The sequence below is a fragment of the Halichoerus grypus genome, chromosome 7 (genome assembly GCF_964656455.1).
Source record: "Halichoerus grypus chromosome 7, mHalGry1.hap1.1, whole genome shotgun sequence".
Taxonomy (NCBI): domain Eukaryota; kingdom Metazoa; phylum Chordata; class Mammalia; order Carnivora; family Phocidae; genus Halichoerus; species Halichoerus grypus.
The window spans coordinates 55,698,664-55,726,593 of record NC_135718.1 but is presented as its reverse complement, the minus strand read 5'-3'; the positions used below and the strand labels follow the sequence as shown (position 1 = coordinate 55,726,593).

The 27,930-nt window shown below is 52.4% G+C and overlaps 1 protein-coding gene across 1 annotated transcript in view; it reads left to right on the top strand.

The window, feature by feature from the left end:
* The window catches only part of HK1 (hexokinase 1), a 62,460-nt gene that overhangs the window by 30,025 nt on the left and 4,505 nt on the right, over positions 1 to 27,930 (top strand). Inside the window, exons 4-15 of the mRNA XM_036113802.2 lie at positions 4,237 to 4,356; positions 7,445 to 7,540; positions 8,141 to 8,240; positions 8,356 to 8,539; positions 14,131 to 14,286; positions 16,644 to 16,877; positions 18,987 to 19,291; positions 20,642 to 20,790; positions 21,126 to 21,245; positions 22,601 to 22,696; positions 24,033 to 24,132; positions 26,628 to 26,811. Coding sequence (XP_035969695.1) covers positions 4,237 to 4,356; positions 7,445 to 7,540; positions 8,141 to 8,240; positions 8,356 to 8,539; positions 14,131 to 14,286; positions 16,644 to 16,877; positions 18,987 to 19,291; positions 20,642 to 20,790; positions 21,126 to 21,245; positions 22,601 to 22,696; positions 24,033 to 24,132; positions 26,628 to 26,811 — 1,844 coding nt within the window. The remainder of the gene's footprint in view (positions 1 to 4,236; positions 4,357 to 7,444; positions 7,541 to 8,140; positions 8,241 to 8,355; positions 8,540 to 14,130; positions 14,287 to 16,643; positions 16,878 to 18,986; positions 19,292 to 20,641; positions 20,791 to 21,125; positions 21,246 to 22,600; positions 22,697 to 24,032; positions 24,133 to 26,627; positions 26,812 to 27,930) is intronic.

The window sequence follows — 27,930 nt, the reverse complement described above, 5'->3', positions numbered from 1 at the left end:
TTTGAGCTCATGGCCCAAGCGCTAGTGAAGGGCTCCTGGCTACTGAATTAATAGCCTCCTGAGAGTCCTTGGTACAGAAAGGCACCATCCCCTTCCCTCACATCTGATACCTGAGGCCCATCCCCATGATGGGGCACCCCTTGGAAGGGCTGTCTTCCTTAGCTGGCCAAGGGGCTGTGGGCAGGATCGGAAGGGCCTGTTGCCCTTGCCCCATCCCTCTAGCTGTGGTGCGTGGTGGGGGCCCTCGCTCACTGAGGACCCTGTGATCGCGGTTCCGGTCATTCGGTGTCCCGTCAGCCTGCAGTGTATGGGAGCTGCTCCTCCCGCTGTCAGAGATGCTCTGGCTCCTGTAGTCTTTAGCTCGCCTCCCGAGTCATGGTTGCTGCCCAGGATATGTATTCCGAGCTTGCCAAATACTTGCTTTAGGAAGGGTGTGTTCACGTCAAGGTTCATGACTAAGTTCACCAGAAAACTCATTTGTCCTGACCTGGACTTTGAGATGAGACCCAGGAGCCTTCTCCTCTTGACTCTACTTTGTTTCTAAATTAATGTGGGTGGGGCCTGGGGCCAGCAGTTAATGTGGGTGGGGCCTGGGGCCAGCAGTTAATGTGGGTGGGGCCTGGGGCCAGCGCTCCACCGGTTTTGTTTCGGTTTTTTTTGGTCTGAGAGAAAAGGGCTAATCCCAGCCTTTCATCTGCTCCTGGGGGCTTGGGTTCAGAGCTTCTCCGACTGTCACGGGGAGCATTGAAGAAGGCACTGTCTCCAGAACGGATGAGGGTATCACTCATTGGATGGCCCTGCCTGGAGACTCTCTTGCTTTCCCCTCCTGCCGGGCTGCAGAAACCGGCCCATGCTTGTGCATGCAGGCTGCTAGCTTCGAGGTCTCCTAATCCCGCCCAGTGGTTGCTGCATTATCCTTCCTGCAAGTAGCCAGCAGCCTCGAGTTGGCGTCCTGCTCTTTCCATCTGGCAGCAAGTGCTGACCCGTCACAGTCTGTTCTCCACGGGCCTTGGGTTGAGCCACCTCTGCTGCCTTCACCATCAGGACTGTCCCCCGTGCTGAGACATTCCTGTGTGCTTTGGCCTGACCTTTTAGGAGCAGGGTTTGTAAATTAAGGGGGTGCCCCCCAACAGGTGCACACTCGGCTATATATTCACTTCCACAGTGACTACTTCTTACTGCGCCCTCAGGACCTCATCTGTCCCAGCCTCTGTCCCCATCTTCTCAGCTCCAGGGTCACTGTTTCCTGCTGTCTGTTTCTGCTCCTTCCCCTTTCAAGCAGTCCGCAAAGAAAAGGCAACAAGGATGATGACAATGGCGGTAATGATGATGTATTATTATAGCAGTACTTCCACAGTGCTCGCTAGGTACCTGTCACTGACATCAGCACTTTGTATGGATTAACTCATTTCGTCATCATTCCCATTTTACAGATGAGAAAACGGAGGCTCATATGTTAAGCAGCCAGCCCGTTGGGTCACACAGCTCATAAATGATAGAGCTGGGATTTGCACCCACGTAGTGTGGTTCCAGTTGTTACAGTTTCAGCAAGGTGGAACCCTCTGAGCCTGGCTCTTGTCTTTATCGTCTTTAAAATTTTTTGATGGTGAAGAAATGTGAGGGCTGTGGGCAAGGAGGAGAGTCCAGCGGCTGAGGAAGAGGGTTGGCAGTTGAAAATAGGGATGAAACAGGAAGCTCTTCTTCAGAAGTTTGGTTTGAGGTTAGGCATAAGTTTCAGGGGACCATTTTTCCGATCAACCTGTAGAATATGATAGGAGGCCAAGGGCCCCATTGTGCCCGTGAAGCAACTCAGACTCAGTTTGTGAATAGCCCTGAATTCACGGGTTGTGATCTCATCTTCTGTAATATGCAGGAATTTCAAATAGATTTTTAAACCTTTTATTTGGAATAATATTAAACTTATGGAAAAGTTTTAAGATATGCACAAAGAGCTCCCATATATACCCTCATCCAGATTCCCCAACTGTTAACTATTTGCTTTATCTTTTTCATCTCCCCACCTTACACACGCACGCACACACACACACACACACGCGCTATCCCAAAAAGTTCAGTTCATCTTGGAGGCATAAATGCAGCCTTCTTAAAAATTATTTATTTAGTTTGGGAAATTTTGAATAATAAATGTTTAAATTTTTGTTTTCGTCATTTTTACCCTTTTCAATTGGAGAAACAATCTCTGGGGATTTTTAAAATAATGATCATGTTGTTAGGGAAGAAAAAAATAATGCTTTTTTAGACACAAGAATTTTGAGCCCAGCGAGGCCGGCTAGCTTCCCTCCCTGGTCGGTCACAGACGCGGGCTAGCGTGGTGGGAGCTTCCGGGCGCTTTGAGCAGGCTGGGAGCTCCTGGTCTGTGGGCATTTCCTTCTTAACAGAGCACTGCAGGTGGCTGTGTTTGGCTTGGATCTGGGAGCTGTTATAGCGCCTCATCCGTGGGCATGCATTTCTGCAGGCTGCCTTCTCCCTGCTACTTCCTGCTGTCTTCCTTCCACCCTCCTTCCGCCCCGCCAGCCATCTCTGCTGAGGGCCACAGCGGGGCCTGGGGCTTGTGAGAGCGGATGACGTGGGGCTCGCTGACGGACTTCGTAATGGGTTTATATTACTTAGAAATGTAGGTCGCAGGAAGCTTAGCCGGGCTCCTCCAGGGAGGGTGGTCATGTGTCTCTCCAGTCACAGTCACTGGCTGCAGGCACAGTCTGAGTAAGAGTGACTGGGGGACAGAGGCTCCTAAATCAAAATTGGCGGGTTTTCCTTTACCCCGGCAGCAAAGTCAGACCTTAGAGCTGGGTCAGGAACCTCTGGGGAAAGTTGGGGATAGGAGTAATGACTTCTGGCCCCCTCTCGAGGATATCCCTGCAAGGAAAGCCTTCAGGAAGATAGCCTTGTCTGGGAACATGGGTGGGATTGCTTTCTGTGACCATGTGGTTGGCCCTGCCAGCACTGCCTTCTTCTGGCCTCTTAGAAGCTCCGTAGCTGTGTCAGTCCCATACATAAGGGAGGTCTAGTGTTATGACAGCCATGTGAAAAAGACGGGGTTACCTAGGCTGTGGCTTGGTTGCCAAAAGAGCATATATATGCTTTGATTACATTAATAGAGGTATAGAGCTAAGGAAAAGGGAGGTTCTTAGTTCAACTAAACCCTTCTGTGTTCAGAACACATATGAAACATTATATTTAATTCTGGATACATTTTAGAGATGAGGGGAGGTATTAGAGAGATCCAAAAAGGTTGCCTTGGAGGTGGTCAGCCTTCCATCATTGGGAGTATTCATGCAGAGGCTAGGGAAACCGTGGTCTGTGCTCTTTCTAGTGGCTCCTAAGATGTGTATGTATATCCCAGGCAATGTGTCATGGAGCAGGCGAACTTAAGTTAAAATCCACTAAATGCAACAAGAATGAATAGTCTACTAAGGCACATGACAGTGTGGATGATTCTCCCACACATCATGTCGAGGGAAAGAAGGCGGACACCAAAGAGTGCACCCTCCCTGCTTTTCTCCGTAGTAGACAGATGGCAGAGCGAATCCAGAGCGACTGCCAAACACCCTTGTGGGGTTAGGTGCTGGCAGTGACCGCAAGGGGCGCGAGGGAGGAGTCTGGGTGCTGGCAGAGTTGTGTTCCTTGACATGGGTGCTGGTGACACAGGCGGGTGGGCTGGAGAGAATCCAGTGAACTCTGTGCTTCAGATGTGTGCACTTTTCTGTGCGTGCGTATCGGACTTCAGTAAAATAAAAATAGGATAGTCTGAAGATTGTGAAATCACGCAAGTGGGCTAGAGGCTCTGGAACTGCACATAGAATTTTTGGAATTTGCACAGACCGAGGTAGATAGAGATAGAGATCCAGATCCAGAGAAGGGGCCAGACACCACTCCACCCACTGCCCGGGTATTATGGAGAGGTGAGGGGATTTTCTATTCCTTTAAACTTTCCTGAGCACCCAGTGAGACATATTAGTGACCACTGATAGGCTAGTTCTGATCGAAGGGTTTGAACTGCTTCCTACGCTGTGCCGCCCTGCAGGGAAGTCTCTTTTTAAGGGACTCTTTCTCTAGCATTCACACCCAGCGTGGCTTTCCCAGCAGGGCTGTGGGGTGGCGCGGGGGTGGTGCGGGGTGCCGTGGGGATGGGCAGCCAGCGTGGCCACTCTCTTTTCCGTGTGTGCAGAGGGCTCCCCTTTCTCCCTCCTGACTGCTCTCTTGTGCTTCCTCCAGCTTTTTGATCACGTGGCTGAGTGCCTGGGAGACTTCATGGAGAAAAAAAAAATCAAGGACAAGAAATTACCTGTGGGATTCACGTTTTCTTTCCCTTGTCGGCAGTCCAAAATAGACGAGGTAAGCACATGCTGGGATTGGCGGGCCCCACAGAGGCCCCAGAGTGGGAAAGTCGACGAGTTCTTTTCCCGACTCTTTGTCCCTTTTGCTCACCAGATGGATGGCTTGTATATCTTGTATTTCTCAAGAAACATTTGTAGGAATTAATGTGAGGTCAGGTTGTTGTGTTTGTCTTTCAATTACTTAAGTGATTTCCAAATTTCTGGAGATGAGTCATGATGTTTAGGTAGGTGGGGACCTTTATGAAACACAAGTGTGTGAAAGCATAGCAAGTAGGTTTGGTGACAGTGGAGAGAGGCGGGCAAGCCTTTTGTCAGGGTTGTGCAATGTGGGGTTTACCTGGAGGCTGTCCTGGGAATGGGGAATCCGGTCAGGACCCCACGTCTCGGGTGCCCGGGCCACCTCTCCAGAGCTTCTGCCCGCGGGCAGCTCCAGCCCCAGAGAGGCCCTTTTTGACCTTCGGGTGGATCGTTGTGCCCATGCTGTTGTAGCTCATTGTTCATTCATTCATCTGCTTAGCAGGGAGGGACTCAGACATACCCCGTGGCACCATTGTACCTCAGACTGCAGGGAGACAGAATAAGTAGGTGCAGCCGGTTCCTTTTCTACACGAGAGACAGAAAACATACACACACAGCAAGCAACCTGTGAACAAACTCCTCATAATAGGGACCCTGAGAGTTCACGTTACCGAGGGTCCCTCAGGTGCCAGGCTCTGTCCTAAGGCGCACTCTGCAGTGAACACGGTATCTTCCAACACGCCCGTGCGTGAAGTGCTTGTGATTCCCAGGTTACAGATGAGGACCCTGAGGCTAGCAGGAGTCAGGAACCTGCCCAGGACCACGCAGCCGGGAAGCAGCAGAGCCCAGATTCGCTCTGGGCAGTTTGGCTCCAGAGCCTGTGCTCCTAACCAGTCTGCTTTCCTACAGGAGAGTCACGTTGGTGCACATGGCCCCCTCCACGCTTCTGGGCAGCTCCCCTGTACCTCTTTATCGGCAGGGTAAGCGCCCTGTCCCAGACACCGCTTCATGCCCCTGGAGCCCGTCCATCTGTGTCATTTGTGTAATCACATCATGTTGGAGCAAGTGGGGGCTTGAGAGCTCAGTAGGCCAAGCCCCTCATTCCCCAGATGGAGAACCAGGCCTCCTGAGGTCACAGGGCTTATTAACGGCGGATCTAGGACCAGAATCCCATATGCTCCTGTCGCCCTTCCTCCCCCCTCCCCCGATTGAAGACCTCTGAGACACTGTGGTCCCCCTGTCCCCATCAGGACTGCCGTGGCCCGTCCAGACTCTCTGGTGTCTGGCATTGCGACACCTCCAAGATGTTCGGATCACTTTGGCCTCCACGGTGTCTTCCCGAACCTTTCTCAAAGCCTGTTCTTGGTACTAAGTTTCCCTTGGCTTCTGAGAGTGGAGACATGACAGTCATGTCCCCCCGGGCAGAGAGGTGGGGGTGGCCTGGGTGTGAAGTGACTGCTCGACCTAGCTCTGTCGTCAGTGACCCCTGCCCGGGTGCTATCCCCTTGCAGCCGGGCTAGACCCTGGGAGAGGACAGGGAGCAGATGGGGCTGCCCCACAGAAGCTGTGATCTTCCAGGGAGGAAGGCATTGCGGAAGGGGGAGAGAATGTCCTCAGAGGCAGGAGAGCCCCCAGGGCAGGGCAGATATGTCTGCTAGAGGGGCTTTGTGGGCAGAGGGGCTAGAGGCACCCCCCCCCACAGGCCTTGACCCCCCCCATCCAGGGAGGGCTTCCTGGGCCGGGCCGCACTGCCTGCTGGGAAGCCAGTGGACCATAGACTAATTACCCATCTGGTGGGGGGTTGCCTAGGCCCACTCTTCAAGGCTGCCTGGAACCTTCAGGATCGTCCAAATCTAGACCAGCTGCCTTATTCCACAGACGAGCAAAGTGACCCTCAGAGGAATCTGGGGAGCTGCCCACAAGGAAGTGGGCAGAGGTGTGAGAATGGGACTGGCCTCCTGATTTCCAGCTCCACATTCTTTCCACAGCATACTCTCTGAGGCTTTTGGGGGTTGGGGTAGAGGGGAAGAAAACAGTGTCCAGGGGCTTCTGGAATGCCTGGCTTAGGAACAGGCTGCTGCTGAGCAAAGAACCACAAAGTCTCCCGTGCACTCCCCCTTCTGTGCATCTCACGGGGCTGTGCGGTTTTCGCCGTGAGCGGGGGCAGGCTGTGTGCGGGCAAGCGCCCCATCCCTGTGGCACCCCCAGAGGCCCACGGGGCCCGACTGAGAGCTCTGCCCTGTCCTGCCACGTGTGTGGCAACCTTGTCCATTCAGAGAAAAAACAGTCAAGTATAACAATTATTTTTTTTGAGTATCTTTGATTAAAAAAAACCACAAAAGCAATATGTAAAGCTATTTATATAGATAATATAAAGATGTAAAGCAAAGAGTAAAATTTCTACCCTTCCCGATTCCCAAGTGAGTGACCATTGGCTGTCTAGCCTTTTTGGTGTTTCTCCATTAATCCACAAACAGAAACGAGCCCTATTGTATAAATAGTGGAGTTGCTGCTTACAAATGGGAGTTAAAAGTTGGGGAAGAGGCGTAACTCATATTTAGTCAGTATTATCCTTAAATCTCTAGCACCTGGCTTTAGAAGTTCAGTAGCCAAGAATTGCCTTGGCGTTTTGTCTGTCTTCCCCATCTGGCTCTGCCTGTCTTCCCTCGGGGCTGTGGGAGCTGGGCTCTGGCTCCAGTGGGGAGGGGTGGTCAGGTAATAACGGGATTTCTCTGGTTCTCTTTTTACTTGAAGTCTGGCCGGGCAGTTGACATCCAGGTAGATTTGCGCGCTGGGTGACGCCACCGTCCTGGCCAGCCACCGGCTGGATTCTAGTGTGAGCCGCACAGTTTTTTCCATGGCAGCACCCAGAGAAATCCCTCCTGCAGACGGATAGACAGGAGACGGGACGGAGTCTGGCTCTGAGGTTACCCAGTGTCATCTGGAGGGAGCCGCCTGTCCTCTCTGGGCCTCTGCTTGGTCACTGCCCTTGAGCAGCCTCCCCAGGGACCTGGGGGTTCTGCAGGCCTCCCAGCCCTCGTCCAACCCCCATCTACTCTCCTTTGCAGGGCATCCTGATCACCTGGACAAAGAAATTTAAAGCGAGTGGAGTGGAGGGAATGGATGTGGTGAAGCTGCTTAACAAAGCCATCAAAAAGCGCGGGGTAACTTTTCTCGGGGCCACCTGTCCCTGCTGCGTGGAGGTGGGGCGGTGTGGGGAGGAGGCTGGGGTCTGAACCAGACCGAGGCCCTTCCTGGGGGCGGTAGTGCATGGCCGGAGGCATCACACGGGGTGTCTTGAAGACCTAGGCCGATGACCGGGGAGGGCCCACAGCCCAGAAGGTCAGGGTGGTTCAAAGCAGGGTTGTTAGAAGCGCTGCCCGGAGGGCCGAGGCCTGGGGCGGGGGCTGCCTCCTTCTGACAGGAGCGCTGGGCTGTGCGGGGGCAGCTGATACGGGCAGGTGCAGCCTGCGTGGTTGGAACAAGGGCCGTCAGCACAGGGCTGGAGTGCGTGGTTTGCGGAGGGCTGTGGCTCCGGGCGTGAAATCCACTCGGAAGAGAATCCTGAGCCAGATAGTGAAGGTGACCGTGCAGTTTCCATAATGTAATCGCTGCTCTCTAATCCAGCTGATCTGAGGGCCAGCAGTAACGAGAGCAGCACCCCCCACCCCCGGCTCTGAACACGGGGGCTCGCTGGCCACGCCCTCCGTGACCTCTGCTCCCACGTGAGAGCGGGCGGTGACACCCCCATTCTGTGTCCCCAGGACTACGATGCCAACATTGTGGCCGTGGTGAATGACACGGTGGGGACCATGATGACCTGTGGCTATGATGACCAGCAGTGTGAAGTCGGCCTCATCATCGGTAACATCGCCCCTTTCCTCGTGCCCGCCCTCAGCCAGTGTTTCCAGAAGACACAGGCAGCCTCCTCTCGGGGTTTGGTGCGGTCGCAGCTTCTGATCTGGTCTCTCTCTCCAAGGCACCGGCACTAATGCCTGCTACATGGAGGAGCTGAGGCACATCGACCTGGTGGAAGGCGATGAGGGGAGGATGTGCATCAACACGGAGTGGGGGGCCTTCGGGGACGACGGGTCGCTGGAAGACATCCGCACTGAGTTCGACCGGGAGATAGACCGTGGCTCTCTCAACCCCGGGAAGCAGCTGTGAGTCCCACCTTTTCTGACCAGTCGTGTGCATGACTTTGGGGATACTTAGCCAAAGATGTGGGGTTGAGATGAGAGGGGCAGAAAGGCAGGTGATCACAAAGCAAGAAGCCCATCAAATTTGCACGATCCGCCACTCCTTTGGATAGATTCACGGCTGTGGTGTCTGCAGCTTTAAAAGCAGGTTTTAAATGATTTTCTCTTTGTCGAATTATGCTATAATTGTGTCCTGGTAAAAAATTTTGAAGATGAGTGCAGAAGCAATAGTATAGAGCTAGGGTTTCAAAACCCTCGTACACCCTGTAGTCACTAGCATTGCTGCTGGGTGCGGAGCGAGGCCACGCGGGAGGCAGGGTGGCTGGCGAGTAGGGAGAGGGAGTGTCCTGAGAGCTCTGTGCTGGGCTCCGAGGATACAGAGGAGCCCCTTCCGGTCCGGCACTTAGAGCTAGTTGGGGCGGGATGTCCCACGTGTGAACGTCTGTCATGCAGAGGAGTGGGTGTAAACCTTTCGAGCCCAGAGAATGGAGAGAATTCTCCCATGTTATGTATGGGCAGATGGGTCAGAGTTGATAAAGAGCATCAGACTTACCGGGCAGGTTATTTTTGGCCTTGGCGAGCTCCTGGCTGCAGAGGTATGAGTGACATTATTCAGGGCAGTGTGGGCATTTCTTGATTTCAGAGCTACTTAGTTCCTGAAGCACATGCTCCTATTTCTCTATGATGCCGGTGGGCTGCTAGCTCTCTCTGATCGCGCTCCCAACAGCTTCGTCCTGGGGTTGGATGCTGTCGATGTGCTGAGAGATGTTCATTGACCCTGTTGGCTTAATAGTCCTTATCTTGTGCCAGGGAGACATGGGAGTTCATCTGTCATTTTGAAACCCATCACCCAAAGATCTCCATACCCCGGGCTGGATGATTGGGCTTTCCACCACCCGAGTTAATGGAATCGCATAAACGGCCAGCCTCCCTCCACCGGGAATGGTGGTGGTGAATAAACTGGGTTCCTCAGTAAGAGAATGTCAAGTTCTTAGACTCAGAGTTGAACATCTGCTTTGCATCCTGAGACTGGGGTACCAGCTTGGGATAAAGGATGCCAGTTCCAAAGCTCTGACAGCCAAAGGTTTTTTTTTTTTCCCCCAATCCATTCACCTAACTTGCAGTACTAAAACCTGACCCCACCTGACATGAAACTATTTACCGTGCCTACTCATACGGTTCACTGGAGAGCTACGGATGTGCTTGATTGTACTGCTGTTTCAGGTACCTCTGGGGATATTCTGTAATATGTGCATGTGCATCATATTGCATCTCTAAAATCCTCGCATTTCCACATTCCCAAGCATATGTGACCGCAGGGGTTTCAGATAAGAGATTAGGTACCTGTCGTGACTGTCAGTCACTTAATGAGAAGGGCAGGTAACTGCCTCCTCCTCAGTGGAGCAGGGCCAGTTACCTGTGATGACTGAGCAGATAGGACCCAGGCCCTTGTCTGTATCCTTCGCCCCAGTGTGGGGATCCCCTGTGGCTTGGATGGAAACCTGGATTTCTCTGCCATCCATTTTGAAGTATTTCTGAATTTTCTAAAGGGCTGAACTATATCCCTAGGCTGAACTGTGAACCAGGCTCACAGTTGCCTTGCACTAAACACTTTTGGAGTGGTGGCTGGATGGATGCATGGAGAGAGATGGATGGATGGATAGATAGTGGATAGGGAGGGGGGATGTGATGGAGAGGTGGATGGGTGGATGGGGATGGATAGATGAAGGATGGGGGGGATGGGGAGATGGATGGATGGATGAATGGGGGATGGAGGATGAATGGATGGAGGATGGGGGGTTGGGGGATGGATGGATAGACAGAGGTTGGGGGGATGGAGCATGAATGGATGGGGGCTTGGGGATGGATGGATGGATGGATGGTGGATGGGAGGTGGCTGGATGGCTAGCAGATGGGTGGGTAAATAAATAGGGGAATGGGTGAAAGAGTGAAGGGTGAGGTGAAGTTCGTCTTCTCTAGTATGTTTCCCTGTGAACTGATCACCAGAGGTCAGGTCTTGTTAAGAACAATGCTGAAAAGGTGACAGATTCTTGAGTTACATCACATATTCCTGGAAATAGGCTATTGGTCAGAGAGTTTTTTTGTCAAAGCAAATTTTTGCTATTCTCCTAGGCTCCTTGCCTAAGCTTTTGGAGATTCCCTGTGTCGTCTTCTGTGCAATGCTAAGTTCTTCAAAGCCATTTTGTCCTCCTTGTCAGGGAGGGGTGTTAGCTCCATTTGACTGGTGGGGAAATTAAGGCACTGGGATAGGACAAGCTGACCCAAGACTCTTTGTTGAGCTTTGATCTGGTTTAGGTTTAGGGTTTTCTGCCCCACTTGAAAGTTCGAGTTTTTAGAATGAGCTTCTAGAATGTCTAAGAGTCATCTCTTATCATTTATGGACAAACATTTATCAAGAAGGGTCTGGAGGAGTGGCTTTTCATCCCTGATTGCATATCAGAATTGCATAAAGGCCTTTTAAAAACATACTGCTGGCCAGGCACCCCTCGCCCTACTCACCTCCCTCGCAGGTCTGACTCTAAGTGGGCCTGGGCTGGGACCTGTCCTTGGGAGCCTAAGACCTCCCCAGGTGATTACAGTTTGTGGCCAGGGTTGAAAATGTAGGTGTGTGGGATTTGCACAAAGGCCCTTGGTACCCAGATGGGCTGTCGACCCCTACACACCCACTCATTCGTTTTGTCTGGAGTTTGCGTGCGGTCACCCCGGGCCGATTATATCCGGTTGCCAGGAAGGGCATGAGCACGGTAGCTCTGTGGCCCCTGCCTTCACTGGTGACTGCCGCTTTCAGGATAGCAGGGGACAGCTCCGAGTATTCAGCAACGCCAGCCCGGCCCAGAGTTAGGAGCTCGCTCTCTAAAAGGGATCAGATACTCAGCTTCCTCCCTACTGTCCTTGTATTCTAGGCCTTTGAAATTCTGGTCACATACCCAGATCCTACTCTAGTCCCATCTTCTTTCATTTTTAATTCTCTTTCTCCTCCCCTCCTGTCTCCTTGGGCTTCTTGATCTTCTTCATCTATGTCGTGTCTGGACTTTTGAATCCTATTGCCATGTGTGATTCCTTATCACATCCTTCAAAATGCAGGGAGACACTTGCCTCACAAAACAGCAGTAGCAGTGACTAGGACAGCAGGATGGTTCGACCTGGAGAGGTCTTCGGCCTGAATGGCGGTGAAGTCCGTCCCCAAACATCTGTTCTTCCCATCGCTCTGCCCGCTCTGCAGAACCTCTGCCCACTGCTAATCCCGCTTAGCATGGCCTCAGACCTCTCCCACCTCTCTGTCCCTGGGCTGCCGGTCCGAGCACACCCTGGCTGCCAGGGGCACTCCCGACTGGCATTCAAGTCCTCGCTCCCCTTGTCTGAACATGACCCCACCCTGCCCCTCCCAGCCTGTCCCCAGGCCCCGTGGGTCTCGGCCCTGTCTGTGCCTGCCGGCGGGCACCACGATGTCACCTGCACATCCGACTGCTGACGGGCAGGTCACCACTTGCTGGGTTCCCAGGAGCAGAGGGAAGTGTGTTGGTGGAGAAGGAGTGTCCATGAGCCTCCGGCTTGGGCTGAGCGAGGCGCATCAGATGTGACTTTTCGTCGTTCTGCTGCTCTGACGGGTTCTAGGAAAAGGGGATGGTGGGATCTATGCATGTAAAAGATGTCGTGTGGAAAAGGGAGATCATTTTGAGTGCCTCCAGAGGGCAAAGTGAGAAGCAGTGGGTAGAAGGTGCCAGGAGGCTGATCTTAGCTCCTGCTAAGGGGAAGAAGCTTTCCTGTTGTCACATCACCCAGTGGGGGCCGGCTGCCTAGGGAGGAAGTGAGCTGATGACGGCAGCCAGAGGCAGGGTCGGGGTGGGGCCAGGTGGCTGCTAGCGTGACAGGAACATCTCGCATTTAATGGCGGTGCCCACGAGAGAGGGAGAGTGGCACAGGGCTTGGAGCACAGCCTCTGGGGCTTAACTGGTTCCACGTGTGCATTTGCTGCCTATTAGCTCTGTGACCACAGGCAAGTGATATAACCTCTCTGAGCCTCAGTTTCCTCTTCTGTGAAATGGGGAGAATGATATTGTCCACCTCATAAGGCTACAATGAGGATGGAGTAAGTTAGCACGTGAAGTGCTCAGTAAAGCGTGAGATGCAGAGCAAGGCCACATACTCATGACGAGCTGAGATTGTAGCGCGTCACCCCTGTGAACCCATATTCTCTGCACATTAACCTTATTAGCAGGCCCTGCCGTTCTCCCCATTACCCAGGTGAGGAAACCAGGGAGCAAGGAGCACGGCAAGGGCAGAGCCGGCATGGAGCCCAGACAGGCTGGCTTCTGTACCTGCTGCGAGATTCCAGCTCGGGGCTACACAGAGGCTGTTCCCACAGGTCCTTGGGGTGGTGGCTGAGTGGCTGGGACTCAGAGAGGCACTCTTCTGCCAGGGATCCCCGACACAGTTGTGGCTGGGTCGATTGTGTCCGGTCCTGTCAGGAGCGGGAACAAGGAGAACCGTGTTTCTCTGTGCCCGTGTTGGGGCAAGGGAGGGGCCAGGTGCTCAGGTCCCAGCAGCAGCCTTGGCTCCTGGGCCTGGCTCTGAATGGAACAGGTTGTTCTGCTGTGTCACGGGCAGCTCTGGGGTTCCAGCTGGGCTCCTGGATGAGGGCCTGCTGCTTTGATCTGTCCCCCTCGGGGCTCCCTCCTGGCCCCTGCTCAGCCAGCATGCGGGGCCTGAATCTGGCTCAGAGGGGGCACGGAGCCCTGGTTCGTGGTCGTCTCTCTCCTGCAGCGTTGGCCTCAAACTGGCTGCTGCGGTTCCAGAGCCCACGCCTCCCCGGGAGGCTAGAGAGAGGAGGCGCTCGGGGATTGGCCTGCGCCTGCACATGAGCTACTCAGAGCCCTCCCCTGGGATTGAGGGTGAAGTCAGTGGGGGAGGAGTGGGCTCCCCAAAGCAAATTCTTGGTCCTTTTGGCCAGAGAAGGAGAACATGGATGCCTGGGAGGTGGCCAGCGACGGGGGTCCCATGGGGAATGGCTGTGTTTCAGCCCCATCATCTACTCAGGCTTCCCTCCAAGAAGGCATTTACCCTTTGTGAGCTGGGAAATGGAGAGAATACTTCCCAGCCACCTCCTCTCGCAGGACTTGGGGACCTCCCTGCTGGAGGGATGGATAGGAAAGCCCCTTAAAAAAGCATAGTGTAGTGTCTTGTAAGAAATGATCATATTCTGCATTTCTGTCTGGGGGCCTCCTCGTCATCCCCAGTCTCACCTCCAGGCAGCCTTCCCTGCCTGGCCCTGTGCCCTAAGGTGCTTACCTCCTTTGCCCACCCGGCGATGGGTGTGGGGTCTGGAGGAGACGCCCCCTCCCCCATTGCTGTCTTCTCATCATTTAGTGGCACAGGTGTGCGGTTTTGCCTGCCGGTGAGACCATGAGCTTGGGAGGACAAGGCGATGCCTTCTTCTCCCTTCTGCCTGTCTGTCTGTCTTACTCCTCATGAGCCGCCCCAGGGGTACGAACGTAGGAAGGACCTGACAAGTGCCACCTGCTTTTCTCCCGCAGGTTTGAGAAGATGGTCAGTGGCATGTACTTGGGAGAGCTGGTGCGACTGATCCTGGTCAAGATGGCCAAGGAGAGCCTCTTATTTGAAGGGCGGATCACCCCGGAGCTGCTCACCAGGGGGAAGTTCAAGACCAGCGATGTGTCAGCCATTGAGAAGTAGGTGCTGTCCCTTGGGGCTTTCTCTTTTCCTTCACTCCACCCCCACCCCTGCCTGCCCACGCACACGGGGGAGATTAGAGTCCAGGGAGTCGATGATTCTAGCGGTGAATGAGGAGCTCACTGAGCCTGGGGCCTGGGCTCGGAAGCCCCCTGGGCCATATGAGGACCTTCTCCAGACTCTGTTCCAGGGACCCCTGGTGACCTCATGATACTTGGGTGTTCCCTGAAGAAAGGGTTCTGTGGCTAACAGGATTGGGAAATAGTGCATATTTATTCTCCATTGAGAGATTTATAGTATTCATTACCATATTAAAGAAAACCCAGTTCACTTTGGTTAGCTTATAATTTCCCAAACTCCTTTTTTTTTTTTTTCCCTAGAGAGAGAGAGAGAGAGAGAGCACGCAAATGAGAGCATGTATGTGAGCAGGGGGTGGCGGGGATGAGGGAGAGAATCCCAAGCAGCCAAGCAGGCTCCATGTCCAGTGTGTAGCCTGACTTGAGGCTCAGTCCCATGACCCTGACATCATGGCCTGAGCAGAAATCAAGAGTTGGACGCTTAACTGACTGAGCCACCCAGATGCTCCAGTTTCCCAAACTTCTTTGGTGCCTGGAATGCCCTCCCCACTGCCTGCCCCCCATTCTCTCACCTGTTAACAGCCAGATGTGTTCCCTGGCACAAGTTTGAGAAATGTTGGTTAACAGCTGAGACAGGGCAGATAGACAGGGGAGGACAGTCCAGCCAGCCATCTGACTGCTGCCTTCCGGCCTCACCATGAGAAACCCAGACTTCTCTGGCTCAGCTGTGACTTGCGGGCCTGCACCCTGAGAGGGAAGAGGGTAAACGTGGTCCCAGGGCAGTTTGACATGGTTGGGCACCTCTGAGTCTGAAGGACTCCCGTCTTGTGGCTGGCCTCCGTGGACCACCAGGCTCTGTTCCTGGTTCGGAGACATGCAGCCATGCGAGGCCACCTGCCGAAAGATAGGGCTCGCTGGGTGCTAGAGATGTCCTTTCATCTCTGCCCGAAGCTGTCGTTCCCACTGCCCTGCTGTGTGCTGGAGACTCACAACGAGCCGGCGGCTTCCTAGCTCAGGCTCCTGGGAGCAGATGCAGGTCAGCGGGCTGCAGTTAGAGGAGGCGGCTGTGGGAATTGGAAGGGGTTTATGTGGACTCACTCCTCTGTCACATCCCTGGGCATTTACCCTCGGATCACTCTCCTTCAGGAGCTATTGGGGCAGAGCGACTGTCGGCAGGGCGCCATGATACCCAGTTTCCAGCCGTCTCTTTTCTCAAGCCTCCCGGCTCGCTACTGGGGAGGGAGGGGGCAAGAGCCTCCTGACATGTCTTCACAGTCATTCACAGAGTCAAGAAATGCCTACCTTCCTTTTGGCCTCTTCTGGTGTTGGCTCTTTGGTTACCAAGAAGCAAAAGCCCACTTGAACTAGCTCAAGAAAACATATATATTGTCTTAAGGGCTGTCTCAGCGAAACCTGAGCATCCTACCAAGGCAGACGTTCAAAGTGTTCTCTTTAAAATCAGCAGGAAAAAAAAAAGAGGAAGTAAAATTATCATTATTTGCAGATGTTAATTGTCTGTGTGGGACACCAGAAATATCTAGAGAAGTGAATAGAATAACGAGAGGTTAGGGAGTTGCCTGGAGATAAGATACAAAAGTCAACTGTATTTCTGTATGTATATTGGCAATAATTAAAATATGTATGCTTTTAAATAAGCCTTTTAGTTTAGAATATTTTTAGACTTACAGAAAAATTGCAGAGATGGTGCAGAGTGTTCCCTGTGTATCGCTGACTCCATTTTCCCCATTGTTAGTTAACATCTTATGTTACTATGGTACATGAAGGTGAAAAAAAAGGAATATATATATATATATGAAAACATGCCATCTATACTGTACCATCTGTAATAGTAACAAAATCCTGAAGTACTTCGGGATGAATCTAACAAAAGATACACAAAACAGGTATGCAGAAAATTGAAATTTTCCTAGAAAACCTCAAGGAAAGGTGTGTAAGCATCCCAGGACAACTCACAGACCTCAAGAGCAGGAGATTTGTCTGCGTCTCTGGAGCACGAAGCTCTGGGGTGGAGGCAGCGACGTCTCACCTCCCTTCTCTCCCTGTCCCTGGCGTGTCATAACCCAGCCCGGTACAGTTTTTTCTCTTATTACCTGGTATTTCTTACGGAGGAGACTCCTTCGTGTGTTCTTCTCAGGCACTTGGCTGTCTTCATCCCCTGTCATTCACCCGTGGTGAATGGGTGTGGACTCTGGACCCTCAGTGCTTTGCACCGCCCAGTGTGGTCCTTAACTCACAGTTACTGGCCTCTAACCTCACAGGAATAAGGAAGGCCTCCACAATGCCAAAGAAATCCTGACCCGCCTGGGAGTGGAGCCATCCGATGACGACTGTATTTCAGTCCAGCACGTGTGTACCATTGTCTCATTTCGCTCTGCCAACCTGGTGGCTGCAACGCTGGGCGCCATCTTGAACCGCCTTCGAGATAACAAGGGCACACCCAGGCTGCGGACCACGGTTGGTGTCGACGGGTCTCTTTACAAGACGCACCCACAGTGAGTCTGCCCTTCGCTGTCATTGGCACTCAGTGCCCGTCTAGGCTAAGGACTTCCCCCAAAGGTCAGACTCTTGCACCCAGTGGAGGTTTCTGGCGTACGAGACAATACGTGGCTCTGGGCAGAAAGGTCAGAATTGCCCACTTGAGAAGTACCCGACCCTCAGCCAGTTCTCCTGGTGTTGCTTCTGTACTCATTTCCCCCTGATTTCTTAGGTCTTGTTAGAGATTTCTGTGGCTGCCAGGAACACTGGGTGGAATATGTCTGTATCTTAAATTCTCTTGCTTACTCATATTTCATCAGAGACCTTCATCCTAACTATAGTTTGGGTCATAGGTGCGACGCCCACATTCTTGTTTTAGAAGCTCCTGTGAAGAGCCCCCCAACCCTCAGACGTGCCTTTTTTTAAAACAAGGCAGCTTGTTGATGCTTTGCATCTGAGAGCGGGAGGGACATACAAGTTGTCAGTGGTCCCCGTCGGTGATGAGGGGCTCCTTACCATGCTGCCTTCTTGTGTGTCGAACTCCCTAGCTGCAAAAGCCTTTTGTGGTACCGAGAACATGGCTTGTGCAGTTTTAAAGATGAAATTCTGAGTCTTTATATACTATTAACAGTAGCTGCCTGTGGTGTGATTTTTTGCACAAGACCTCAGATACTTTGCCACTCTGTGTACAAAGTGCATGTGAAATGGTCCTGTGGTACCTTCACAGCCAGTTCCAGAGACAGTTAAGTGAATGTTGACTTAAGTGGAAACCGTTCTGTTACTGAGCGGGTAGGGTTTGAGCTCATTACATGCCGTTATCTGTTAGGTTCATAGTTTTCTCTCTTTGTATTTTTAAAGTATTTGTAATTTTTTTTTTAAGATTTTATTTATTTGAGAGAGAGAGTGAGCACAAGTAGGGGGCAGAGGCAGAGGGAGAAGGAGAAGCAGGCTTCCCGCTGAGCAAGGAGCCCGACATGGGGCTCAATCCCAGGACCCCTGGGATCATGACCTGAGCCGAAGGCAGACGCTTAACCGACTGAGCCACCCAGGTGCCCCAGTATTTGTAAAATTTTTGATAATGAAACTGGCTATCTTTTTGAGGGATGGGTGGTTTCTTGGCAAATGTTTAGACAAGAAAGGGATTTGCAACATCACATTAAAAATTTTTTTAATTGTGGTAAAATACACACTATAGAATTTTCTGTCCTAACCATTTTTGAGTATACAGTTCAGTGGTGGTAAGCATATTCACGCCGTTGTGCGACCAGTCACCACCAGCCACCTCCTGAACCCTACAAGATCTACAAGATCACATGTCAAACAAATAACTTTGATTAAATGTGTTCTAGTTCAGAAGTCACATGTATTTGGTGTAGGAACTTCAGATAGTTCAAAAAATTACAAAGAGAACAGAAGTGGTTTTTCATCCTACCCCTTGGTATTGGTCACTGTTGATATTTTGGGGTTCTGGTTTCCCTGTTTCCTTTGGCAGGCAGCCTTCCATACTTACGACAGACCATAAACTTTGAGGAGGTTCTGTGTCTCACTGAGTCCTAAAGTCCTCTTCTAGCCAATAAAGAATGTCCCGACTCTTGGGGGCGGAAGGAATGGGCAAGTGAAAATAAAAAACAAGAGTGATTATTTACGGAGCTAGTAACCAATCAAAGCAATTGACGAACTTGTTTAGTTCTCACCGCCCCGCTCTCTGCCAGGTACTGTCAATCCTCGTGGACTCCAAGGTTAAGTCACAGGCCCAAGGTCACCTGATGGGGGTGGCAGAGCTCGTCCCTGTCTCCTGATCTGTCTCACTTCCAAACGCCGGGCTCCGGACATCACTGTGCTGTTAGCTCCGTGCCATGGTGGAGGACAGAACCCTTTTTGGACCCTGAATTTTCTGTATTTGACACTCATGTCATAATGTGTGTGACCCTGGGCTACTTGCATTTTTCCTTTTTACTTGTCTGCATCTGCCAGCTTTTCTCCAGTGCTCGTGTATGACCTGGGTGACGAGAAAATCAGGTCTAGAACATGGAATTCAGGTGTGGGAAAAGAAAGGGGAACCAGAGCTCCCCGACAGATGGCTCTAGTCTAACTCTTGTGGCCTGCTCCCCGCCCCCCCACCCCAGGTTTTCCCGGCGTTTCCACAAGACTCTGAGGCGCTTGGTGCCCGACTCCGATGTGCGTTTCCTCCTCTCGGAGAGCGGCAGCGGCAAGGGGGCTGCCATGGTCACCGCGGTGGCCTACCGCCTGGCCGAGCAGCACCGACAGATCGAGGAGACCCTGGCCCACTTCCGCCTCACCAAGGACATGCTGCTGGAGGTGAAGAAGAGAATGCGGGCTGAGATGGATATGGGCCTGAGGAAGCAGACGCACGAGAAGGCCGTGGTCAAGATGCTGCCCTCCTTTGTCCGGAGCACTCCAGATGGGACCGGTGAGGGCCTCTGCTGGGGGCTGACACACCCCTCCTGCTTCTCCCACCAGGGACCAAGTGGGGCTGCAGGGAAATCGCATCTCCCGTGGATGAGTTTATTTTAGCAAGCAGTAGGAATGCATTCAAAACCCTCTGCTTTCCATTTTTACCACTGACTTGCCCCATGTGTGACTCAGGGCCCTTGACTTGCCCTGGATCTGGCCTCCCAGGCAAGCAGCATCTCTAAAACCACAGTCCTGCTCTGAATCAGAAAGTGTGCTTAAAACAGTGAAACTGGGCCGGTCCCACAACACTGGGATTGCGGCAAGTTCTCTCACAGATTCACCAGCAGAAGGATAGTTACCCAGTGCGCCCTTCCTAAGTCCTGACATGGTGTGCAGCAAGCAGACAGGGGCCTGGGGCTCCAGGCAGATTGGAGAACAGAATCCAACCCTTAATGCTGACCTTGCTGAGCGCTCTGGAGACGCCGAGGGGCTTCTCTGCTGGGCCCTTAAAATCAGATTTGTGATATGAATTAGGTCCCATGTGTCAGTTACTTATGATCGTTTTATATCCTTGCATTCAAAACCACCCTCAAGCCTGGTGGCTTAAAACAGCAACCACCTCTTAATGCTCCTCTGGGCCCGGCTCAGCTGGTCTCTGCTGGACGCATTCACGAGTCTGCAGTCGCTGGTGGGTCAGCTCGGAGGCCCCGCTCACACGTCCAGCAGTCGGCACTCAGCAAGGGTGCAAGAGTGCCTGGCCGTGCGTCTCATCCTCCAGCAGGCCGCCGGGCTCGTCCACGTGGTAGCGCCAGGGTCCATGAAAGAGAGGAAGGACTTCAAAGCCTCTTGGAGGCCTAGGCTGGGACAGGCTCAGCTCTGCTTCTGCCACACTCTGTCGGCCAAAGCGAGTCATAAGGCTGGGCTGGAGCCAAGGGGAGGAGAAATAGACTCCATCTTTTGATGGGAAGAACTGCAGAGTCACTTTGCAGAGGAAAAGTACAGGGAAGAGAATGACTGTGCACATTTTTACACACACTCTACACATTGACATAAATGACTAATTTTTGTGAGGGCTTCCCCTAAAATCGGGTCACTGTTGCCATGCTTTTTATAACCCTGGAGAATTTTGTTTGTTTATTGTGACAGGTGGTTCATCCATGGGTCTTTTGTCCTTCTAGTGTGGCTTGAAGGTCGTGGTGGTCAGTGAGTTTGTGCCCACTCTCCCCGAGCCTGAGCAGTGTGCTGGAGGCAGCAGAAGCTGGAGCTTCTCCCCTGTATTTAATATGGGGGCTCGAGTCTTGGGGTTACCGGCTGCCAAGAGGCACTTAGCTGTTTTTGATGTTCTTTATGTTCTTGACTCTAATAGAGCATGGTGACTTCTTGGCGCTTGATCTTGGAGGAACAAATTTCCGTGTCCTGCTGGTGAAAATCCGCAGTGGGAAAAAGAGAACGGTGGAAATGCACAACAAGATCTATGCCATTCCCATTGAAATCATGCAGGGCACCGGGGAAGAGGTGAGACAGTTTGGCTTTTCTACCATGATGGCCCATGTGTGTCACATGTCCAGTGGCATCGATGGTCCCCCCCAAACCTGCCACGGGGTGCACGCAGCTCTGCCGTCGTGTCCTTGTGGCCTGAAAGCATCAGGCACCTTAAGCAATGCTGGGCTTCCGATGCTCGGGGGGCTGCAGAGTTCCCGGGGGGTACTTGCCCGGCATGTGTTGGTGCGTGTGTGTGCGTGCGTGCGTGTGTGTGTGTGTGTGTGTGTATGCATGGAATCGTGCACTTGTATGCGTGCACTGAAGCAGGAAGCCAGAGAGCACGGGTAATCCCTTCTTTTCTCCTACAGCTGTTTGACCACATCGTCTCCTGCATCTCTGACTTCCTGGACTACATGGGGATCAAAGGCCCCAAAATGCCTCTGGGCTTCACGTTCTCATTCCCCTGCAAGCAGACGAGCCTGGATGCGGTAAGTCTCTTTCTTCTAGCCACGGGGCAGGGCTGGCCTTGGGGCTTCCTCCAGGCTCACTTGGCCCCTCGATGTAGGAAACGGCTCACACGTCACAGTGGGTTGACCCAGGCTTTATGTCATGCCCTCCAGTTCGTCTTAAGACCCTTCTCTATTCGTTTTTTATCACTTGACGCACCCACCTCTTCCTGGAAGCCTCCTCATTCCCTGGGCAAAAGTATCTCACCCTCCTCAGTGTTCCCTCTTCTTTAAATGTTATAGCACTTTTTTCGTAATTATTAGTGATTGTGTCTTTCTTCTCTGCTATGTCAGGTGCTCCTTGAGCAAGGGCCTGTGTTCCCCCACCCCCCCACCATGCCCTAGCACAGAGTTATATCAGAGGAGATACTTAATAAATGTTCGATAAGTGGAATGAAACAGGGTCCAGGGTCAGGGCTCAAGCACCTGCCAAGTACTAAGTGCAGGGTACAGAGCGGAAGGTGACAGTTCCTGTCCTCAGGAGGCCGACAGTCTAACAGAGGATCCCAGCCTCACACCCACAGCTCAGCACTGGGCTGAGGGCTATTGGTGGCAGGTGGGGTAGGGGGTACCCCGGCAGAGGGAGCTGATTGTGCAGAGTCATAGAGGCGAGATGGAGCCTGTCATGCTGGAGGAGTCACGAGTGCCTCCTTGTGTCCCAGGTGGGGGTGTGGCCGGGGAGGGGCCCCGGAGTAGCATCAGATCACACGGAACCTTGGGGTTTAAGGCAAATGATGGGCAGCACTAGGGAGGCTAGGTTGGGCCACCTGCTTCTGGAAGCCAGTTAATCAACTCACTGTGCTGACGGGGCTTTTTCCTCTTAAGCCCTTTTATATCTCAGCAGTTAGAGCCATATAAACTTGCGTTTTGCAGTTTTTAAAGGTCTGCATTGTTTAAGGAGTTCACTTACACCGTCACCTGTATTCATCGTAGTTGAGTACACACCCAGCAAATGCTCAACTTCATTCAAACCAAAAGTTCACTTTAGGCAGGAACAGTGTTACTAAAAATTTGCATTTCTCCATTTATGTTGTTGGCAGACTGTTCTTTAGGGGAACTAGTTGGTTATACCAGGGGCCCCACCATTATCCTCCTATGCCTCAGTTTCTCCATCTGTGAAATGGGCATTATGGACCAGACTGCCGTGGGGAACGGTTATGAGGGGGCGGGCCCGTGGAGGGCTCCTTCTGTGTTACTGCTTTGAGCCTCAGATGCTCTAACCTAGTCTCCCTGTAAATTCTCAGCAGATATTTACTCAGGAAGGAGAGAGTGAAATGTTATATTCTCACCAGAAGGGTTGATTACACAGGACTCTCCTGGTGCCTTTGCTCTTTCAGGGAATCTTGATCACCTGGACAAAGGGTTTTAAGGCAACCGACTGCGTGGGGCACGATGTAGCAACATTACTAAGGGAAGCAATAAAAAGGAGAGAGGTAACTATTAAAAGGATGTTTTTAAAAATCTTCACTGTTCGGGGGGTTATAAAAATTGTCCTTGCTGGGTCGTAAAGAATTCAAACAATACAGAAGCGTGCGTGACCTGGGTAAGAGGGTTCCCTACACCGTCAGCAGTAAAACGGAGGTGAACAGTTTTGTGTTGTTAAAGGATGGTTTAAGAAAGGTAAAATCAGGACTCCCTGACAGCTTGAAAAAGAGAAAAGCAGCCCCCGGCAGCCAGGCACGGCCTGGCGCTGTCAGCCTTGGTGGCCCCCTATTGAACATGCAGTGTCACTCCGCAACTGATGGAATTGGACAAGAAGGAGCCCAGTCTGTACTCCCGTCAGCACTCAGCACACGCTCAGGATTGCCCTGCTTCCGGACAGCCTCCAGGCCAGAGCAAGCCCCACTCTGAGCGCCCCCCGAAACCCCCAACCCAGGCTCAAATCCTGGAGTGGGTGCTTTCTAACCCGTTCCGAGATGCCCCACAAGATATGTCGCCCGTGTGGCACCCAGTCCCTGTTACCAGCTCTGTTTGACTACAGGTGTGTTTCTGGTGGTCTTTGGCTGGAGGACATTGACAAAATATAAAATGGAAAATTCGAAAGATTTTACTTGACTTATCAATGAGGGAATTAGTTAAAAAAAAAAAAAGTTCAAATGCCTCTAGTTCAGAAGAGCAGCCAAATACACAGGCAGTGGGGAAGGCTGACGTGAATGGGTTTTTGAAAGAGGGATTGGTTGCACTCGGCAGAGTACGCGAGACAACTTACATCCGTTGGAAAGAAACCCGCTGACCTACTTTTGCCCGTGTCCCTGCTCTTCATGTTAGCATTCTTCCAACCTACGTTCTGTGCAGAGACCAACACACGTACGAACCCGTGTCTTACATCGCCCCTTTTGATCTGTATTTGGGTTGTTTCTCTTCCTGGTCCCTGCAAACCATGCATGCAGTAGGTATCTTTGTGTACCTGCATGGCTATTTCAGAAGGACAGATTCTGAGGAGTGGCTTTGGTAGTTCCGTTTTGCCTTCTGGAAGACTGTAACACTCTGAACTCCTCAGAGAGAGAGCTGTTTGGCCACAGTCCCTCGTCTTTTCTCCATTCAACAGTTCCCTCCAGGCTGCCTCTCTGGTACTCAGCATCATCTGTGAAATGGGTAGAATGCTTCCTTTCTTTAGATCTCCAGTGTCAGATGCATCATTAATAGTAGGTGGTTAGTCAGTGAAGGAATATTTTACTACCTTTTTAACGGCTGGTAAGGAAACTATTTCAGATGAGGCATCAGGCAGCGCTGTCCCTCCCCTAAAGCTGTGTCCCTTTCTTCCCCAAGGAATTTGACCTGGACGTGGTGGCTGTGGTCAATGACACGGTGGGCACCATGATGACCTGTGCTTACGAGGAGCCTACCTGCGAGGTTGGACTCATCGTAGGTGGGTGTCCTGGAACGTCTGTCTCTTTGGCGTTTTCCTGTTCTGTGGGGCCATGAGCCGGCAGCTCAGTCCTCTGTGAGGGACACTGTATCTGTCCCTATTGTCCCCTTACTGCCTCCAGAGTTTGGACCGAGGTTGCAGAGCTGTCAGGGGACTTTCTGCTCCCCAACACTCACCCCAAGGCTCGTGACTAACTTGTCAAAACGGAGCTGTCCTGGATGAGGCCCCAGATGGCTCACACGGCTTGGGTGGACAGGGTGGGAGTACCTGGGGCCGGCTTGGCCATCAGGGCAACTACTGGGCTTATAGGGAGGGCCACCAGGCAGGTGTTGAGGGGTGGGAGCCTGCGATTGGGAAGGCAACAGAGCTCTCCTTCTCCCCTGACTGTGGGCAAGGGCCAGAGACTAGTCTTGGGCACCATTTTGCCTCTGGCAGCCACCGTCTCTGAGCAATCCCAGCCACTTCAGTGGGTCGCAGAGAGGTTGGCTCTGCGGGTTCCCTTATGGTCCAGACACATGAGGGGTCTGGACTTGAGAGCACGTCATTCCTGAAGCACATCAATTCGGGCTGTGAGAAGACCATTTGTCCCACTGAGCCTGCTCCTGGTGTCAGGATGCTGGGAGAAGGCCCTGTTTCGTGGCCAACCTCTGCAGGCCCTACCTGGATGAGGAGGGCTGGTAGCCCTGCTGGGCAGACCCTTTGCTAAGTGTCTGGGAGATGGGGATAAGGCCCCTGAAGGCGGCCTTCCTGGTGCTCGGGAGACCTTTTCATTTGTGAAGCCATTTTTGGCTCCTGAGGAAGTTCTGAAAACTGGGGAGCAGCTGCAAGTGTAAGGTTTTTGGGGCTTGACTCAGGGGCTGTTTTGTTTCTTCCTTTCTTTTGCAAAGCTTTCTGTCCCCACCCAGCCCCTGCACCTCTGCTTATGAATGGGCTTAGGTGTGACATGCAAATCCAGAGTGACAAAGCACATTCCCCACGGGGCTGGGTCTGGCCTTCCTGCCCAGTTCAGGGCCGCCTGATTAGCCGTTCCTGGCACCTGGCACCAGGTGAAGAGTGAGCGAGTGGGGCGGACATTGTCCCAGCCCCGGCTGCACTCACACCCACTTTCTCCTTCTTCCATCCATCCATCTCTTTGGTCCCAGCGCCCATTGGCAAAAAGTATGATTTCTATGTTTTGGTTTTCTGTGCACCCCTGGCCGTTTCTGGGGCTCCTCTTCTCTCAGTTTCGCACTTTGGGATGAAAGGGAGCTGAGAAAACAAAAACCCCAAGCAATCCAGTGACACAGGGAGAAGCGCCTGTGAATTCTATGGAAGTTTCTTTAAAGGGAACGAAAACAAGCCCTTTTGGTCAGGCCAGTGGGGATTGCCTTGTGTCCCCCAAGGGGGCTGAAAGTCCGCCTGCATCCCACCGAGGCTGGGCTGGTGGTGCTCTGGGGCCTGGTTACGCGGAGTGTAACCGGCGTGTTAGAAATGCAGAGTCTCAGGCCCCACCCCCGATCTTCCAAATCAGAACCTGCATCTTAATAAGCTCCCCAGGTGACTGGGGTGCAGATTAAAATATCTGGGTGAAGTATTCCTTGGTTGGTTAGTTGGTTGGTTTTACATTTTCTAGGCCACTTACTGAGACAAGGCCGACGACCATGGGCTTGGATGTCATGGCGACAGAAACTGCTGTGAACGTTCTATACGCTTCCTCTCAGTTTCTGTACTCAGCTCCTCAGGGACGAGAACAGCAAACCACTGGTGGTTCCACCCCAGTCCCTGCGGGGCCCCAGCCTGGGCAGTTCAGGGATGGAGAGCCCAGGCTCCTGAGCCTCTGGGAACTGTATGTCAGACTGTGCGTGTGCAGTGTGTGCGTCCAAGGAGAATCATCAGGTTTTCAAAGAGGGCGGTGACATCAAAATGACGAGGCACCATCACCTTTGGAAAGGCGCCACTGACATGCTGGGGACACGGGCCGTCCCTGAACTAGCTGTGGGCTTCATTCTGAAACACATGGGAGAGTGGACTGGGCCGGCATAGTCCATGACCATGTTTGATCCGTAAAGATAAGTGGACATCCATGGTGTGATGGTAGACGACCCCCCAATGTAGTATTTTATAGATACGCGCGTGTGTGTGTGCAGAGAGAGAGAGAGAGAAATATCCTTCCAATCTGAATGTTGCCTAAACTTTTGCCATTGAAGACATATCTCTTTGTTGTCAGACCGTCTTCTATAAAAATAAACAGAGCCCTGCCTGGGCAGGTACACACTCGAGGCTCTCGATATTGACGTCCTGGTATAAAGTAAGTGAATCAGATGCTCTCTGCGTAGTTTAACTCTGACTCTCCTTTTCTGTTTCGAGGTTTTCCTGGGAAACAGTAGGAAAGCAAAGCTGTTGCTTTATTCATCTCAGAAATGTACCCCCTCTCTGTGGAGTCCCCGGCCCCAGGCCCTCCCTGCAGCCCCAGGCCCCACGGCTCGGCCGTTCATTGCCCTCCTCGTGTGTTGCAGGGACCGGCAGCAATGCCTGCTACATGGAAGAAATGAAGAATGTCGAGATGCTGGAGGGGAATGACGGGCGCATGTGCATCAACATGGAGTGGGGTGCCTTCGGGGACAACGGGTGTCTAGATGATATCAGAACAATCTATGACAGACTGGTGGATGAATATTCTCTAAACGCTGGGAAGCAAAGGTAACTGCTTAGTGGAGGAGGACACATGCGGGAGCCAGGACGGTGAGGGTGGAAGGCTGTGTTCTGCCTGTTAAAGCAGAAGTTTCTAGTAGGAGTGGAGTCTAGACAGAGGCTTAGAGACTAGCCCCTCAGATTCCCTCCTGACCTTTGCTTTTGGCTCAAGGAGAGCAGAGAGCCAGGAGGATGGTACCCGTCGGCCAGGTTGATGTCCTGGCCAGGTGCCTCCTCTGCCGGGAGTCTGCCCAGAGGATAGGGTGGCAGCGGCCACACCACTTCCCTCAGTGACCGTGTTCATTCTGGAACATTCTGGTCTCCAGTGCTCTGTACTTCTTCCCCATCAGACTAATAGAAACCTTTGGTCAGCAGGTTTTTGTTTTGTTTGGTGGAAGTAAAGCGCACTTGACCTGCAGTTGTCAAAGGGCACGGTGAATTAGGATGTGGCCAGTGGGGGCTTCTGTTCGTCGTTCCCCAGCCTCCTGCATCGCCTCATGGCTGGTGGGAGCCTGGGTCCCAGACATCCTGCCTGAGAAGCAGTGTCTGTCCTCCCTGCAGACAGACCGAGGACTCCTTGTCTCGGGCTCCCAGGACGCAGGTCATCCTCTGCCGTTGCCGGGATGGGTTTGTCCGAGCCGTGTCCCCAGGAGCAGGAAGAAGCAGTGGGGGGGATGGCACCTCCCAAATAAGACTTGTTTCCCAGCCGCCCTCAAGATTTTTGCCTTTTCTAGAGACACCTGTGCTGTTATTTACTTAATGGTTTTCTTTAAGTCAGCTTCTATTTTTCACTTAAATTTAACAAGGGAGAAAAAAGGGGAAACCAGTATTATCGTAAATAGATGATAATCATAAAATGACATAGCGAAGATCAGTGTCACTCAATTCTAGCTCCTATTGCCTACCATAGACCGCCTTGGTTGGCAGGGAGGTAGCAGGTGGAGGAGGGGGTTAGAGCCCCTTCAGCACCGCACTCAGCTGGTGTCCTTCACGGTGTGAGAGGGACTGGATGAGGACTGATAATAATAGTGCAGTCTCATGGGTTTTTTCTGTGGCGCGCCTGACATCCTCTGGAGTGTCCAGTGGACTCTTCCCAGCCTGGGGACACTGAGACTTGAGCATGGCGAG